The sequence below is a fragment of the Cucurbita maxima genome, unplaced genomic scaffold (assembly GCF_002738345.1).
Source record: "Cucurbita maxima cultivar Rimu unplaced genomic scaffold, Cmax_1.0 Cma_Scf00034, whole genome shotgun sequence".
In the NCBI taxonomy this organism is placed as follows: Eukaryota; Viridiplantae; Streptophyta; class Magnoliopsida; order Cucurbitales; family Cucurbitaceae; genus Cucurbita; species Cucurbita maxima.
Window position 1 is genome coordinate 1,090,970 of NW_019272050.1, and position 14,893 is coordinate 1,105,862.

At 36.4% G+C, this 14,893-nt stretch overlaps 2 protein-coding genes across 4 annotated transcripts; both read right to left on the bottom strand.

The window, feature by feature from the left end:
• Nucleotides 1-2,288: 2,288 nt before the first annotated feature.
• On the bottom strand, nucleotides 2,289-5,944 carry LOC111467446 (phosphatidylinositol 4-kinase gamma 5-like). 3 transcript variants are annotated; one of them, XM_023112344.1, is made up of 3 exons: nucleotides 5,642-5,913; nucleotides 5,319-5,485; nucleotides 2,289-4,876 (listed from the first exon to the last, which is right to left on the bottom strand). In XM_023112344.1, the coding sequence occupies exon 3, from the start codon at nucleotides 4,585-4,587 to the stop codon at nucleotides 2,656-2,658; it is 1,932 nt and encodes a 643-aa protein (XP_022968112.1). In that variant the 5' UTR covers nucleotides 4,588-4,876; nucleotides 5,319-5,485; nucleotides 5,642-5,913; the 3' UTR covers nucleotides 2,289-2,655. The 3 variants fall into 3 exon arrangements, with proteins under 3 accessions (XP_022968112.1, XP_022968113.1, XP_022968111.1); XM_023112345.1 differs by having other exon boundaries at nucleotides 5,319-5,497; XM_023112343.1 differs by lacking the exon at nucleotides 5,319-5,485 and having other exon boundaries at nucleotides 5,642-5,944.
• A 4,522-nt stretch (nucleotides 5,945-10,466) lies between these two features.
• LOC111467710 lies at nucleotides 10,467-13,624 on the bottom strand. The gene is made up of 6 exons (XM_023112715.1): nucleotides 13,169-13,624; nucleotides 12,965-13,068; nucleotides 11,890-11,987; nucleotides 11,176-11,390; nucleotides 10,944-10,993; nucleotides 10,467-10,856 (listed from the first exon to the last, which is right to left on the bottom strand). The coding sequence occupies exons 1-6, from the start codon at nucleotides 13,536-13,538 to the stop codon at nucleotides 10,824-10,826; spliced, it is 870 nt and encodes a 289-aa protein (XP_022968483.1). The 5' UTR covers nucleotides 13,539-13,624; the 3' UTR covers nucleotides 10,467-10,823.
• Between the last annotated feature and the right edge of the window lie 1,269 nt (nucleotides 13,625-14,893).

The window sequence follows — 14,893 nt, forward strand, 5'->3', positions numbered from 1 at the left end:
TGCAACCTAAACTAAGTAGAATTTCAAAGAAACTTAGTCATTGGCTAAATAAAAGCACAAATGCTCTTTTACTATATTTTCCAAGTCTACTTACAAATACAACAAAGATGACTTTATATAGTCTTGAAATTATTAATTAAAATTCATTAATGAAATACAATAATTATCAATTGTAATCCACCAAAATTTATAATATGAAACTTCATTCTTCTTACCGAAATAGATCTATTTCAACTATAATATGTGTTTCTATTGCTTCAAGATGTCATATCAATAGCCCTTTAATCAGTTACATTTGGGCTATTGTTCGAGATGGTTCGAGTTCTTATCTTGTTCGAAAGATTCTTATCTTACTCAAAAGAATATGATGAAGTGTAGATCAATAAGTCGTGTTGTTATATTATACTTGAAGATTTCTTACCAAGATTTGAGATTCCCTACACTTTAAGTTCCCACTTTATCTAAGTTTAAGTTCCCAATTTATCCAAGTCACCCTTGATAGAATGATTCTCTAAAAAAATCAAATTGTGTTGGGACCAATATATCTTTCAAATTGTGTTGGGACCGATATATTCTCGTTTCTTTCTATACATGTGTAAAAGTTAAACCTACTGCTAGTAGATATTGTTCACTTTTGATTCGTTAGGTATTGCCGTCAGCCTCACGATTTTTAGAACGCGTCTGCTAGAAAGATTTTCACACCCTAATAAAAAATAATTTGCTCCTCTCTTTAACCAATATGGATTTCACAATCCACCCCCTTTGGAGCCAGTGTCCTCGCTAGCACACTATCTGATGACTTACTTTGATACCATTTGTAACAGTCTACCACCTCCTTTGGGGCCAGCGTCCTCGCTAGCACACTATCTGATGCCTGACTTTGATACCATTTGTAACAGTCTACCACCACCCCCTTTGGAGCTAGGGTCCTCGCTGGCACACTATCTAATGACTGCTTTGATACCATTTGTAACAGTCCACTACTCCTTTTGGGGCCAACTTCCACGATGACACACTATCTGATGACTGGCTCTGATACCATTTGTCCAAGTCCACCGCTAGCTGATATTGTCCACTTTGGCCTTTTACATATCATTGTTAACCTCGTGATTTTTAAACTGTATCTGCTAGAGAAAGATTTCCACACGCTAGTAGATAATATTTCATTCCCCTTTTTAACCAATAATCTCCCCGTATAATTCCCCTCAATTGGAGGCGAGACTGCTTAAAACTTGTGACCAAGGAAAACAGGAAGACAGGTTTCAAGCCCCACAGTTGTCTCTATCCTTTTCCTTCCCTATTTCATGAATCATTTTAGCTTGGATTACAAACCATTCAAAGAACAAAACAGGACCCCCACTAAATAGACAGCCTACCAAGAAAAACAAAACAGGTCAAATCACAAAATCTGGCTCCACCTCATCCGTTCTTTCACCTGTTATAATCTCTATGCGCACTTTTTCTTTCCCTTCCACCATTTTTCAACCTAACTTCTTGATTAGTTTCATGCTAATCCAAGCTATGGTGACTCCTGAATTGCATATGCGCACCAAACTTCAACCTCATGTTTTAGATGGTACTGATCAAAAAAAGGAAATTCCAACAAGAACAGAGCAAGCTTTTCACCACACACAAATCAACTAACAACATTGAACTTGAAGTTTCCATCATCTCAGTCTTCCAAAAATCGAAAAAGAGAATATGAATCGATCCGATAGGATCGATGATCAGATAGTATAGATGAGCTAAAGTCTTAAAGAACGGAAGAACAGTTCAAAAGTTTTGGTACAAAGCCAACACTAAGATATATTTTCATGGAATCTAATAATTCATCCATGGGGCCCAAACGATCGATGATATTTCTTTACTGATTATAGCGATCCTTCTTTGTTTCTTCTTTTTAAGTAGTAAAGAATGGCTTCAATCATTTACCCAATAACTAATACAAAAGAAAACATTACTGCTGTCTTTGTCAAATTATACAAGTTCAATGACTAGTGAAGCACTATTAAAAAGAAAAGAGAGACACAGACATGACGGCACGAAAGAGAGCAAAAAATAATCAATCTATGGACGGCAGCCACCTGTATTGAAAGGAAAACAGTGGCAATAAACCAAAAAAGTCCTAAGGTGGTCATAAACTATCAAGAACATCGAACTTACAGATAACCAAATTATTCTCCAAATAGATATAATCATGAAATCAGCAAGAACATGGAGTCAACAACAAAAGAAGAATGATATCAACTTGGCACATCGCATATGGCTGAAGAAGAACTAAAAGAATAAAGTTAAGGCAGGTATAGAACATAGAGTACCCTATTTACATTGCACCTTTTTGAGGCTTTCAAGTTGCATACAAATTATTTATCAAACAAGTTCACAAGTCAAAGGGGAAGAAAGGGTAGGAGAGAAATACCAAGGAATACAAACAATTCTACCAGCAAGACTATCACTTAGCTGATGAGAAGAATATATACAGCAAGCTCCTCTAACTGAGCTCCAACTATGAGTAGCTCGATGTCGAGGATGAAAACCCACAATGCAAGCCAATCCTAATAGTGAGTCGTCGCAATCACTTCGATAATTCTAATGCGCTATTATTTAAAAAACTATAAAGCTCTCTATCACAGCAACATACTGAACCTCATCATCTCAAAACTGGCAAGAAGTACCAAGCCTCTGCCTCTGCCTCTGCCCGAGCGCTGCAGATTGGCGTTTGGCAAATGCTGGGCGGAGCACCTCTGGAAATTTATCCAGAAACAGTGTCCATTCTTCGTCGTTCATATCACCGAGCTTCACAAAGCTGACACTTGGAGGAAACTGCTCATTTGCACTCCTGTGCCCTGCAGAAGTGTTGGTAATATATCCATATTCAGGTTTTGAGACCTGGTACTTCTGGTGTTTCTGGTTCTTATCGCCCAGTATGGTGTTCTTGAGAGACATGGAAAGCTTTGACACAGCAGAAATGGGTTCAGAAGGTGGAAAGGTTGCTGTTTCTCCTTGCTCCTCCCCAGCACTATCTTCTCCCTCTTCTTCAATGCTTTCCTCTAACTTTGAGAGTGGATTGCGGCCATGCATGCCTCCAAGTCCACCAAACTGGTAATGAGACCAGCCCAAACACTGATCTGCTGCCACACTTGAGTTATAATCTAATTCTCGCTCCTCGCAGTCTAAGTCGAATTGGAATTCATCGTTGCCCCAGTCATCAACGGGAGAACAGAGCTCCCTTTCTGCTATGATCTGCCTAGCCTCAAGACATACTAGCTCAAGTTCACTGGGTTCCTCCTCTCCACTACGAAATTCCCTGCTCATCATCTCACCAATCTCGGCAAGACAGAGACCACAAGCAGCAGCTTCCTTCAGAAAAATTGTACAGAGTACCAAAACCCGAAGGCAAGCATCACGGATCATGGGGAGCTCCATCCGAAGCATCTCACAGTCTTTGATCGGATTAAGATTTTCAATATACTTGAGCTCATCCTCTGAAAATGGGATTGACGCCTGAGGCCAATGGATCCACTCAAAGTACGGATCTTCTAAAGTTTCCGGCAAACAAAGACCGTGATCTATAGGAATAAGCTCCACTTGACCAAACCTTCCTATTCCATCAAGTTTACGAACTAAGAGATTCCCAGCATGCCTATCAGTATTAAAAATCCTAATATCTAGGATACCTATACGATGAACAGCAGCAACTGGGAAGCTAGAAGTCCCATGATCACTAGCATCAAAATCATGTGGAATGAATTGTTGGAAAGAAGCAATTTTACTGACTGACTTCTTCTTGTGAGGCTTGTTACCATTCACCCAATCATTCACATTAAAGATAGAATGAGTGATCTTCACCAAGGCTGTCGGAGGCACATTTGCAAAATGTTCATAGTCAAGAAGATATGCTGCAACTTCTCTGAATCCAGTCTCCCCAACACGCACAGAACGTTTGAATCCTGGTTGTCCAAGAGCTTTACCAACAAAACCTTTTGGATTATTTGGTGCAAAAGGTTCCTCATCAGTTGGCTTCACAATTGCAACACTTTCACCTTTCCCATTCCTAAAGTAGTAAGCGCCACCAAGCCCACTATGAACAGGAATTGGATCAATACCCAACTTAATAGCTTTCACAATCTCTTTGACCAACCGTCTCGTGCCAGAAAAACGCTCTGAATGCCCCAATATCTCAATAGGTCCACTCTGGTCTCTAAGTCGGAGATCCTTCCCAGTGGGCGAGAGACATGGAGTAGATGAGCTTCTATGCATCAGATTTCTCGTGAGAAGAAGAGGAGAATCACTTCGAATGGCAGTAAGATCATTCTTTAGAATCACATCCCCAAATGTCAGTGAGCTCTCCTCAGTCGGAATATTGAGGGCAATCTGCAATCTCCTTTTCACCGTATGAGCATTGTCGTTGCGATCTAATTCCATTCCCAGTACACATCCTGTGTCAGTTTGGACAAAAACTTGTCTCCTTCCAACGGGTAGCTTATCTTCCATTCCATTTCTTGCACGGTAATCCCGGCTGAGTGGGCTCTTGAGTGCTGCAACTGCCATTTGAGTCTGAACTGGACTGTCCAACTTCCGTGACATTAAACAATGAACAAAAAAAGGAGGACGTGCTTGCAGCCAACGACTGAAATGGCCAAGGAAGAGAAACGAATTCCCTCCCAAGAAAATTGTCAACTCAAAACAGAATGCTGGTTCAAGGAAACCAGAGTCTAGGACCCCGAATAATCATTAATTGATAGAAGAAGCATCAATTCCGGCCATCTTTCTCAAAGAAACAAAGCTCTGAGATCGAAAAACACCACAGACAAAAAGATGCAGCCGAAAGCTACAACTACAGATCCATTTCTCCAGACTCACAGCACCTGATTATCTGCGGGAGTAAAACAAAGAAATCAAAATTAACAATTGACCTGAAGAAACAATAATATCGATGCAAAATTAACTACCAATGGACAAATGTCAAAAAACAAAGGTGAATTTATCCAGACTTTCAAATAAGAGTCCCCATATCTAGAGCTGGGCTATAGATTCCACAAAAGAATGCATACACCAAGAACACTTAATTATGCATTATTTATGGCCCCTTTCTACAGAGAAATCCAAATTTATTGTAAGATCAAAAAATCAATAGTTACAAAAGGCCGATAGGATGAAATACACATTCATCGATTAGCTTACACGTTGTTCTGAGTTAAGAAAATTAACATCTCGATAAAATTTCAAGGCCCAGAGCCAAAGACTCCAAAAACAGATTCTCCCAGTGATAGAGAAAGAAGAAGAAGAAGAAGAAGAAAAAGGATCTCTTCTCTAACCACTTCATCGTGTAAGCAAACAAATGATCGGAACGAGATCCTCATTCGCCCTCAAGAACAAATCCCAACAGTTAAACGAAATCTGTGAAAGGTGCACCTCCTCCCCCCTCCCCCTCCCCTCGGGGCAGGAGAGAAGATCCACAAGAGACCAAGCTCAATACGACGTTCTGGAGTGGAGACTGATCAGAGAAATGAAATTCAACAATGAGAAACAAGTAAACAGAAAGAAAAAACAAATAGAACACCATCATTCATTCAACACATACTCACAAACAAAACAAGCATTACAAAGTAACAACTTCGAAATCGGAGAAAGAACTCACCTGAATTCTATAGATCCTTCAAGATCCAACAAATTAACTAATCAGATTCCCCACCCAAATCGACGCTATCCGTGAGCCGGCGCCGTCAGAGCTTCGCAAACACGAGAATGAGAGGACTTCGATGAATCAATATTAAATCCAAGAAACAGGCAGATCAAAGAATCATCCGAGCTAAGTGAAGAGAGAAATGAAACCCACACACAAATTCTCTCACAGTTTCCTCTATCTCTATCTCTCTTCTTTTTATTCTCCGTTTGCCTCTCAGAAATTCGTCCTCTGTGAACGCTCTTTAACTCGAGTGAGAGAAGCCAGGTTAAAACAACTAACCCTGGTTACATGCCGACCCACTCTCTTGCTCTGGCCTTTGAGATTCGAACACTCTGGAAGGGATGGGGAGAGCCGTTGATGATGAGAGATGCTGGAATTAATGACCGTACGATGAAAGGGGATGGTGACGTGGAGATAAGAGATTCGTTAATGACGTGGCAGGTCACCTCGAATTGTGGGACACCTGGTTTCATCAGCGACCGGGCCGGGCGGGTTTTCTTATTTTGGGTTTGGCCTTTCGAATCTGTAGTTCTCTGTACTACCCAGTTTTCTGCCCCAATCTGACCGTCAATTTTAACACCATTGAATTTACCAAATTGCCCCCATGTACTTTTTTCTTACCTTAATTAAATAAATATACCCTTCTTGTAATATCCAAAATATTTGATCTCCTTAATTTTTATTATTTTATTTTTTTGTTTGACATTTATATTTTAAAAAATATCGAATAAATAAGGACTAAGAAAAAATCAACGGGTATTATAAGGAAGATAGGATAAAAATCACGAACTTCATAGTATGATATTATTCCCTTTGAGCATTAGCTTTAATAACTTTGGTTATGGTTTTTTTCAAAAAAAAAAAAAACCTCGTACTAATAAATATAATGTTTATTACCTATAAACTCGTGATCTTCTTTAAGATACCACGAGTAATGGGCATGCATTATGATTTCACGGCTCGAACGTTTTGTCTTGATATGAATTTTGGGTATTTTTGTGTTACTTTAACTATTTTATATTACTATTATTGTTGTTTTATTGGCCTTTTCATAATTGAGAAAGAGTCGTTTTATTTAAGCCATGCCAGCTGGTTATGAAAATGACGTGTCAATTCTATCATCATCTTCCAATTTGACCGTAAAATGATTTATTTATTTATTTATATATTATTTTAATGTATTAACTACCTTTTCTCCATTAATTCCGAACCGGAATGGGACGGTTCAGCTGAGTCAGAGTCCACGCATGAACGAGAATCCCACGTGGCGTTTCCGCGTAGGATGCTGCCAATTCAAGACACGATAATCTCACTAGTAATTCCAAAATTTTATTTCCTACGTGTAGGCATTATCCTCTCACGTGTCTTTTGATTCTTCCAAACCGCGGCATACACGCTCACAGTTTTCTTCATTAGTTAACACAGACACACAGACACAAAGCTGACTGGATAAATACCTTTTTTTTAATTTAAAAACTACGATTTATTATTATTTTATTAAATGATTGTAATAAATTTATTAGTTTTTTAAATCCTAAAAATGATTAATATTTTAAATTACCCCAAATATTTGATTTTAATTTATTTAAATTAAGTTGAGTTTAAATAAATAAAAAATTTATAAACAGAGTTCATACAAATATAATTTGTGCTTATGCTATTTATTTATTTATTTAATAATTTTTTAAATAATATCTTTTACGACATTAAATCTTACCCATATTGGTAAGAAATCTCAATAAATGTAAGTAATATTGTTTTTTGAGGATAAAAACTAAATTATTACCATTTTTTAAATATATGGATAAAAACTAAAATTTAAGAATAAAAATAGTTTTTAATATAATTAAAAATATTAATATTTGAAGCTTAAATATGTTTTAGAGACTTTTTTTAAAATATTATATTTTATTATTTCAATTTTATCCTCATATATTTACATCAACTATAGATAAATACAATGGGCATATAGGTAAATTTGAGAAATCTATTGAACTTGAAATTGGGCTTTATCTGCTACAGGCCGAAAAGTGGAAGGCCCAAGGCCCAATATTGCAAGCAAAACAAATATATATATTTGAAGAACACCTAAGAAAATATTTGAATTTCTGAATTGTAAATAATTATGATTTTTTTTTTATTATTATTTATTGATAAAAATGACTGTGAATGAATCTATTTGGTACAAGAATTTCGAAAATTTTAATACTATAAATTTATTTTTTTAATCAAAATTGAAATTTACTAAACAATATAAAAAAAAATTAAAAAAACATAGTGAACAATTATTTATTTTTTACGAGAAATAAACTCAAGAAAATCAATGAAATATCTTCGTTTATGTCGATGAAAAAAATTAAATTGATTAAAATATAAATTTGACTAACGGAATGAAATTTGAATCTTTCATATGGTATGTGTTTGCATTTTTCGATTCTAATAATGGATACTATTCTTGTTTTTCAAACATAAGTAAGGCACCCTACGATGATAGCCATGGAACCAAACCAGAATTAGGGTAGTCAGGTTCATGTTTGTTCGTTAGCTCGTTAGCGTTTAAGTTAGATTATTTAAGTTCATTTAGATTCCACCTTTCTTTTCTCGTACATCGGTCAAAATTAAGATAATTATATAGTGATGAAAAAGAGTGTTCATGCTTGAGCAAAAAGCAAAGAAAAATATTAAAATGAAAATTCAAAAAATTCCTTTTTAATTTAATTTAATTTTATTAAAAAAGGGTAAAAAATGGCATATTTTTCTTGATTATCAAGAAGCCTAATTTCCTGTGCCTATAAAACGTGGGGAAACAACGCTCAAATTCTCAACAATTTCACAAAACCCTTTCCGTTTTCCTTTCTCCCAGAAAATGAATTTGATTTGGTCCACTCTTAAGTCTTTCATTTATTGCTTGCTTGGCTTTAATGGCGGAAGCCCAGAGGCAGCCATGGCTGCTGCTGCTGCTGCTCCTTCTCCTCCAACTGGACCAGTGGCCGCCATGGTTGCTGCAGCCAAGCATTTCTCTTCTGCTCACAAGGTCAAGTTCAATTAAGATTCTACTCGGTTACATCCCACATGTCGAACGTTACGTGTATTTTATGTAGCTCTGGAACGTGCAAGACACATTCCGGTGTCGTGTTCTTCTTGGTTTGGACTGCTTGAAATTGTGACTCGACTTAGTTTCCAAACATGGAAGACCTTAGTTTCATCGGGTTTTTTTATGTCGAATATATGTAAAAGGGAAGATTTGATTCTTTAATATTTTAATCAATATATGAAGTTATATGTTCGGATGTTGTAAACACGATATGTTTGTATGTGTGTTCTTTTTAGTTTAAACTACATGAAAGGGTGACTTTACTTAGTTTCCAAGCACAAAAGACCCACGTTTCATCAAAATATTGATATATCCATTACATGAATAGGTCAAGACACATCCAAATAAGAGTAGACCTTCAAATATAACACATGGTCAGAAAAGTTTGCGTGTTTGACTTGAAACAATTCTATGTTATGTGACATATCGAGAATATTATTGATAATCATGCTGGTTTATCGGGACAGTTTTCAATCTCAAAAATCGTTCAAGAAAAATAAGTAGCATAACCTAAATCATAAGAAAATATTGAAAACATTAGAGGTCGAATTTAGATTCCAAATTCCAAACCGCTCTCAAATATGAAGGCCTTGTGACCCATGGCACACGTAAGAATTTGACTTTGACTCCCACCTAAAATGAGAGAAAGACTTCGATTTATTCTACGACAATGTTGGTTTTTCTTTTGGCACACAAAGGACACGTAAGCAAGAATTTGGTATTTATTTCGGACGAGGATGTTATTCTTTGGGGGAAGTTTTGCCTCTATATCTTTTGGCAACAGGACACGTCAGAATTTGACTTATTTTATTAATTTTTCTGACGAGGAGGATTTTCATTTTTCCACGAAGCAGACGTCTTGCGTGGCCAATAAGAAAGCAATTCAGTCAAATAAACAAGCATCGACACGTCACACTAATAGAACACGTCATTTTTTTAAAAAGAAAGAAAAAAACTAACCACGTACGATTATTTCTAACAATACAATTTTAAGAGCTTATTATACCGACGTGTCATAATATTATTATTTTAAATTTAATTCAAACAAGCATTTAGTCAAGGTAGATTGTCTCACACTAACACTACCAAAAGTAAGCAACCCTATTACAGAAGTAGCTTACAATACACCTGTTAGTTTTGATTGCCTAATAATTAATTTGGTCTCGAGGTAAGTAATAACCAATTACACAACACGAAGTGGTCGTTACAACCAAAACCACACTTGTAACCCAAGTCAATTAATGAGGTTTTCAAATTCGCCAATAAAAGACAAAAAAAATACGTGCATATTCATCGTTAAGACACCATCATACTTGCCGACCATCTATCAAACGAAACAAAAAGAACTAAGCTGAGAGAGAACTCCTAACCAAGTCGACAGGCAAGTGGTGAGAGTCCTAGTTGGACACACTGCTTGGAAGCTTACGATTTTATATTCTATTTTCAACCGAACATAAACAATATCAGTCCTGAAGTATAAGAGATGAGCATACCAGGGATTTGTCTTATCATCTTGGAGAAGAGTAGTAGCAGCAGAATCAGACAGTCGGCCATGAAAGCTTCAGAATACAAAGGAAATTTTTTAGTAGCAGGTGGGTATTCAGAAGGCACTTCGTTTCTGCATCGCCTTCTGTTTCTAACTAAGAAAAAGAGCTCCAAAAGGAAGTTAAGTTCATCCGCAAGTAGAATAATTCCAAACAACCATAATCGATTAAACAAATTCATCTGTAGATTCTGTACAACTGCGAGCGAGGGAATACCAGCCATCCCCAGTACTATTTAGAGTCGTCATCCAATGTCAGCCTTGTTTATACAATTGAATACAATCGGCATAGACTAAAATTTACTAGTATTTCTAGAACAACAATCTTCTTCATTTTTTCTTATTTTTGGGAATGAAACAACCTGCAATACCTCGCTATGGTATGAGTATTCACCACGACTTTCTTCTCAGCAGCCCATTCTTCCTTTTGTTATGGAAGCTAAGCCATGATCCTATTAAAAACCCCATCTCACCTGTTGCATCTGCTTCTTATTGTATTACTTCGCCTTGGGGTTTTCTTCTTCGACGTCCTGCGGCATCCATGAATTTTACTTATCGGTTTAAGATCGGAAGCTGGAATACAATGTGAGAAGAGCAAAAGGAAAGCCTAAACATACCGAGTTTTCGATCTTGTCAAAGTCGTCATCAAAGCATTCGTCACCCTCATCTGGAAAAAAAATGACAAACAACATAACTATAAGTATGGAAGGAGTTTGCTTGGCTTCATCAAAGAATTTGTTTTTGCCCACTCTGCATTTAATATGTGCTCAAGATGATAAGTGCAAGGGCCCCAGAGAATATTGAAATTTGTTAATCAGGGTATGAATCAGAATCGAGGAGAGGATTTACCTGCACCTCCCCCATCACTGTCTTCAAGATCTCCCAAAAGAAAAGTATCCAAGTCTTGATCATTAGACAGCGATGGGGAAGTTTTACCCTTCAGGTTCTTTTCCGCCACTTCAACTTTTTCAGAGGAACCAACCAACGGAGTTTGCTTGGTTTCATCAGCTGTTCTTTGTTCTTCAGACTTCAGCTTAATCTCTTCCATGTATTTCTTCTCGTATCTGTGTTTTTTAAGAAGTGTATACTACTAAGACAGAATCCTTTGTTGATAAGATATATTTTCTTTGTTCTAAATGGTATATTACGTCGGGCTATATCACAATGATATAACTTATATAATTCCTAAATATTCTTATACTTGCAAATGTACTAATCTCTTTTTCTAAATAAATAAATAAATAAAAAACTAAAACAAAAACCCTGTATTATATGTAAAGCCAAATTGGTGTATACAATCAACAGAAAATCAGATGCTTCAATAATTCAGTGAGGAGGTTAAATAAAAAGTGATGAAAAAGAAGCACGTCGAGCCCTTGAAACTATTTTCCAGTATGGTGAAGTCTACAAGTAAATTTCTCGAGATGGTAGAAACACCTCAATATTAGATGCTTGGCAAGTGGTGGCATATTTCTTCCAACTTACAATAAGAAACAACGAAGCATGCAAGACTGAACTGAAGATTAGACAGAAAGAGCTTCAATTAAAAGAAATGCAACTTACGGAGCAACATGACTGCTGACAAGTGTAAAATATATCCTCCAGAATATCCTTTCTTTCATAATTCTTGGACATAGTTCATATCTTAATCTGGAAATTTCCTGCAACAGAGTTGAGATATAGGGGCATTTTAAATTTGTATTTTGGATGAAAAGAAGATTCACTTATGGCTATCATGACAGCAACAAATGAAAAGGCGAAGGCGACGATCTATGAAGACAATCAAAGGTTAACAACTCTGAACTAACAGATTAATCAAGTGCAACTAAAATTCATGTGTACCATCTGGGTGCAATCATTCGTGATTTATGCATCATCTAGGGTCAACAGTTGGCGGTGTTTTTATTGATTGGTGTTAAAGGAACAAGCATTAAGCAATTGTAGCTGTCCTATTCAGCAAACTTCTGAATGCTATAAAAGTTATATATGGATGAGATGTGGTGTTTTAATCATTTGACATGAGAGAAATGAAGATCACCGAAGTGTAAAGGCAACGAGAACTGAGTAGGCATGTTTTTAAAGTTTTACTATACGAACGGGGTTTTTTTCCATATGCTTCTTCTCAATACTTCCTTGTGCATAAGTTCTTGATAAAGAGAATGAGATCCAACACTGATTAGCATGTGGGAGACCACATCACAAGACACAAATTAAACATACAGAAGAAGCTGGACGTCAGACTTCTGATTTTTAAAGTCACATCCAACAATAGCTTTTGAAAGTAGGAAGAGTTCCTTCTTTTCCTTTTTCGGGTAAAGCACCAGACATGCATTGATTCAAATGAAGTTTAGAACCAGAAGGATCAAATAGAAATTTAGAGAAGCAATGGCCAGAAAAATCAAAACCAAGTTTCAGCCTGACCGTGATTTAGTTGAATTGGACTGCTTGGTTCACACCGTATCAACTGTACTTTTTTTGTTTCATTTTTTTTAAAAAAAATAGCGCAATATCCCAGAATGATAAATAATTCGAAATAAACGAACCTAAATCAGTAGGGGACAATAAACTCCTAACAAAACAGTGCATGATTTAATCCAATTCAATCAAAATTACAATGAATTAAAACATTTTGTCTCGCCTTTACATTGGTGAGAACCAGCGTGGCGTGCTGTTCTTGCCATTCCGTCAGATCCTTACGCACATTAGAAGCCGTAACTGCAACGTCAGACGCCTCCGGTCCGTCTACATTAATCATCAAAACAATCCGCGTTTACGCATGTTAACATCATAGAACAATTTCCAATCCGAAAATTAACATCACATTCCCCGAATTTACTTCTACCTTGGATCGGAAAGTTCTTGAAAGTAGTTGAAGTAAATCCCCTAACAAACTCTCTCAGATCGTCGTTGAGGCCAAACTTTTCGAGCTCAGACTGAGAATGCGGCGAGGGAGCGGAAAAATTGGGGATGGAAATGGAAGGTAGTTGAGGAGGTATAATGTCCGAAACGTTGAGTGATTTGAGATGATCGGCCTGCTTGATGGCGGCTATTTTGATGAGATCAGCAGTCTTGGAGGCCTCAGCAGCAAGCTCCTTGGACTTTTTGGCAGTTTCAGAGACCAATTCAGTGAGTGTGGAGGCCGACGTTAAGGTCTGTGACTTCTTCGCCGCTTCTTCTGCGAAGGATTTCGCTCTCTTCCATAAATCCTCCATTAACTCTTCTTCTTCTTCTTCTTCGTTTCTTCTGCTCCGTTCTGTTCTGCTCTTGACCACTCTCGTTCCCGGTAACGCGCTTTTGTATTCAGTGACGTTTCTTTTACAAAGCCTTTATATGTATTTTCCATTTTTTTGGGCTTCGGCCCATTTATTTGATTAAATAGTAAATTACAAATTTATCCTCCATTTACAACCATCCATATAATTTAATTTTTAGAATTGTTCTCCACCATTAACATATATTATCCGTTTTAATTCATAAATATCGATGTTAGCCTCCCGATTTTAAACATGTCTATTAAGTAGAGGTTTATGCACTCTTATAATGGTATCAGGGTCAGATACCAGACAGTGTATTAGTGAGAACGTTTTAAAAATTCTCCCTAGTATACGTGTTTTGAAAATTGTGAGCTTGACGACAATTCGTAACGAGCCAAAGCGAACAATATCTACTAACAATGAGCCTAAACTGTTACAAATAGTATTAGAGTCAGAGCATTGTGAGATCCCACATTAATTAGAGATAGAGACGAAACATTTTTTTGTAAAAGTGTGGAAACCTCTCTGTTATAAATGCGTTTTATTTAAGAATCGGGAACCGAAATGATGATAAATTAGGTCATTTTTTCAATTATTTTGAACTCAGCATGCATTTCCCTTCAATAATAAAATTTAAATTATTAAATATAAATATAAACTACAAAATATTTTAGCCGACACATGGTTGATGGAAACGACAACGATCCTTGATTTTCTGCCAAGAAATATTTAAATAATTAAAAGAAAGATACTACTAAAGAAATAATAATAATAATAATAATAATAAAATGAAATATAGCGAAACGAAGTGGGGCCCTCTAATTTGATTATTATTAATTATATCAAATCCCTAAAATAGTTTGTCGGCCACAACAGTGGTTAAGGATGCAAATTCCTCATTTTCTTGGGCTAAAATTGTAAAAATAAAAAATTTAGGGGGTTATATTAGAAATATGAGTCAACTTCAAGGACGCCGGAGCGAGATGTTATGTTTAGAACGGCGTCGTTTTGGTTGTGAAAAACTGTTGACTACATGTTCTTAACGTTTTGCTTCCCTTGTAAGGCAGGCCTGCAAATGTTGCAATGATATTAATTAATGCCTTTTCCTAGAACTCATAACTCATAATGCATTTATTAAAAACAATTATGTTACAACAAAGGTTATTCATTCCTAACGGGTCATTCTAAACATAGTTTAATAGATAAGACATATGTCATCATCAAAAGTAGATGGTTCGATATTACATTTTATAATTGTTGAGCTAAAAAAGTATAAGACTGGACTAGTCCACCGCTAGCAGATATTGTCTTTT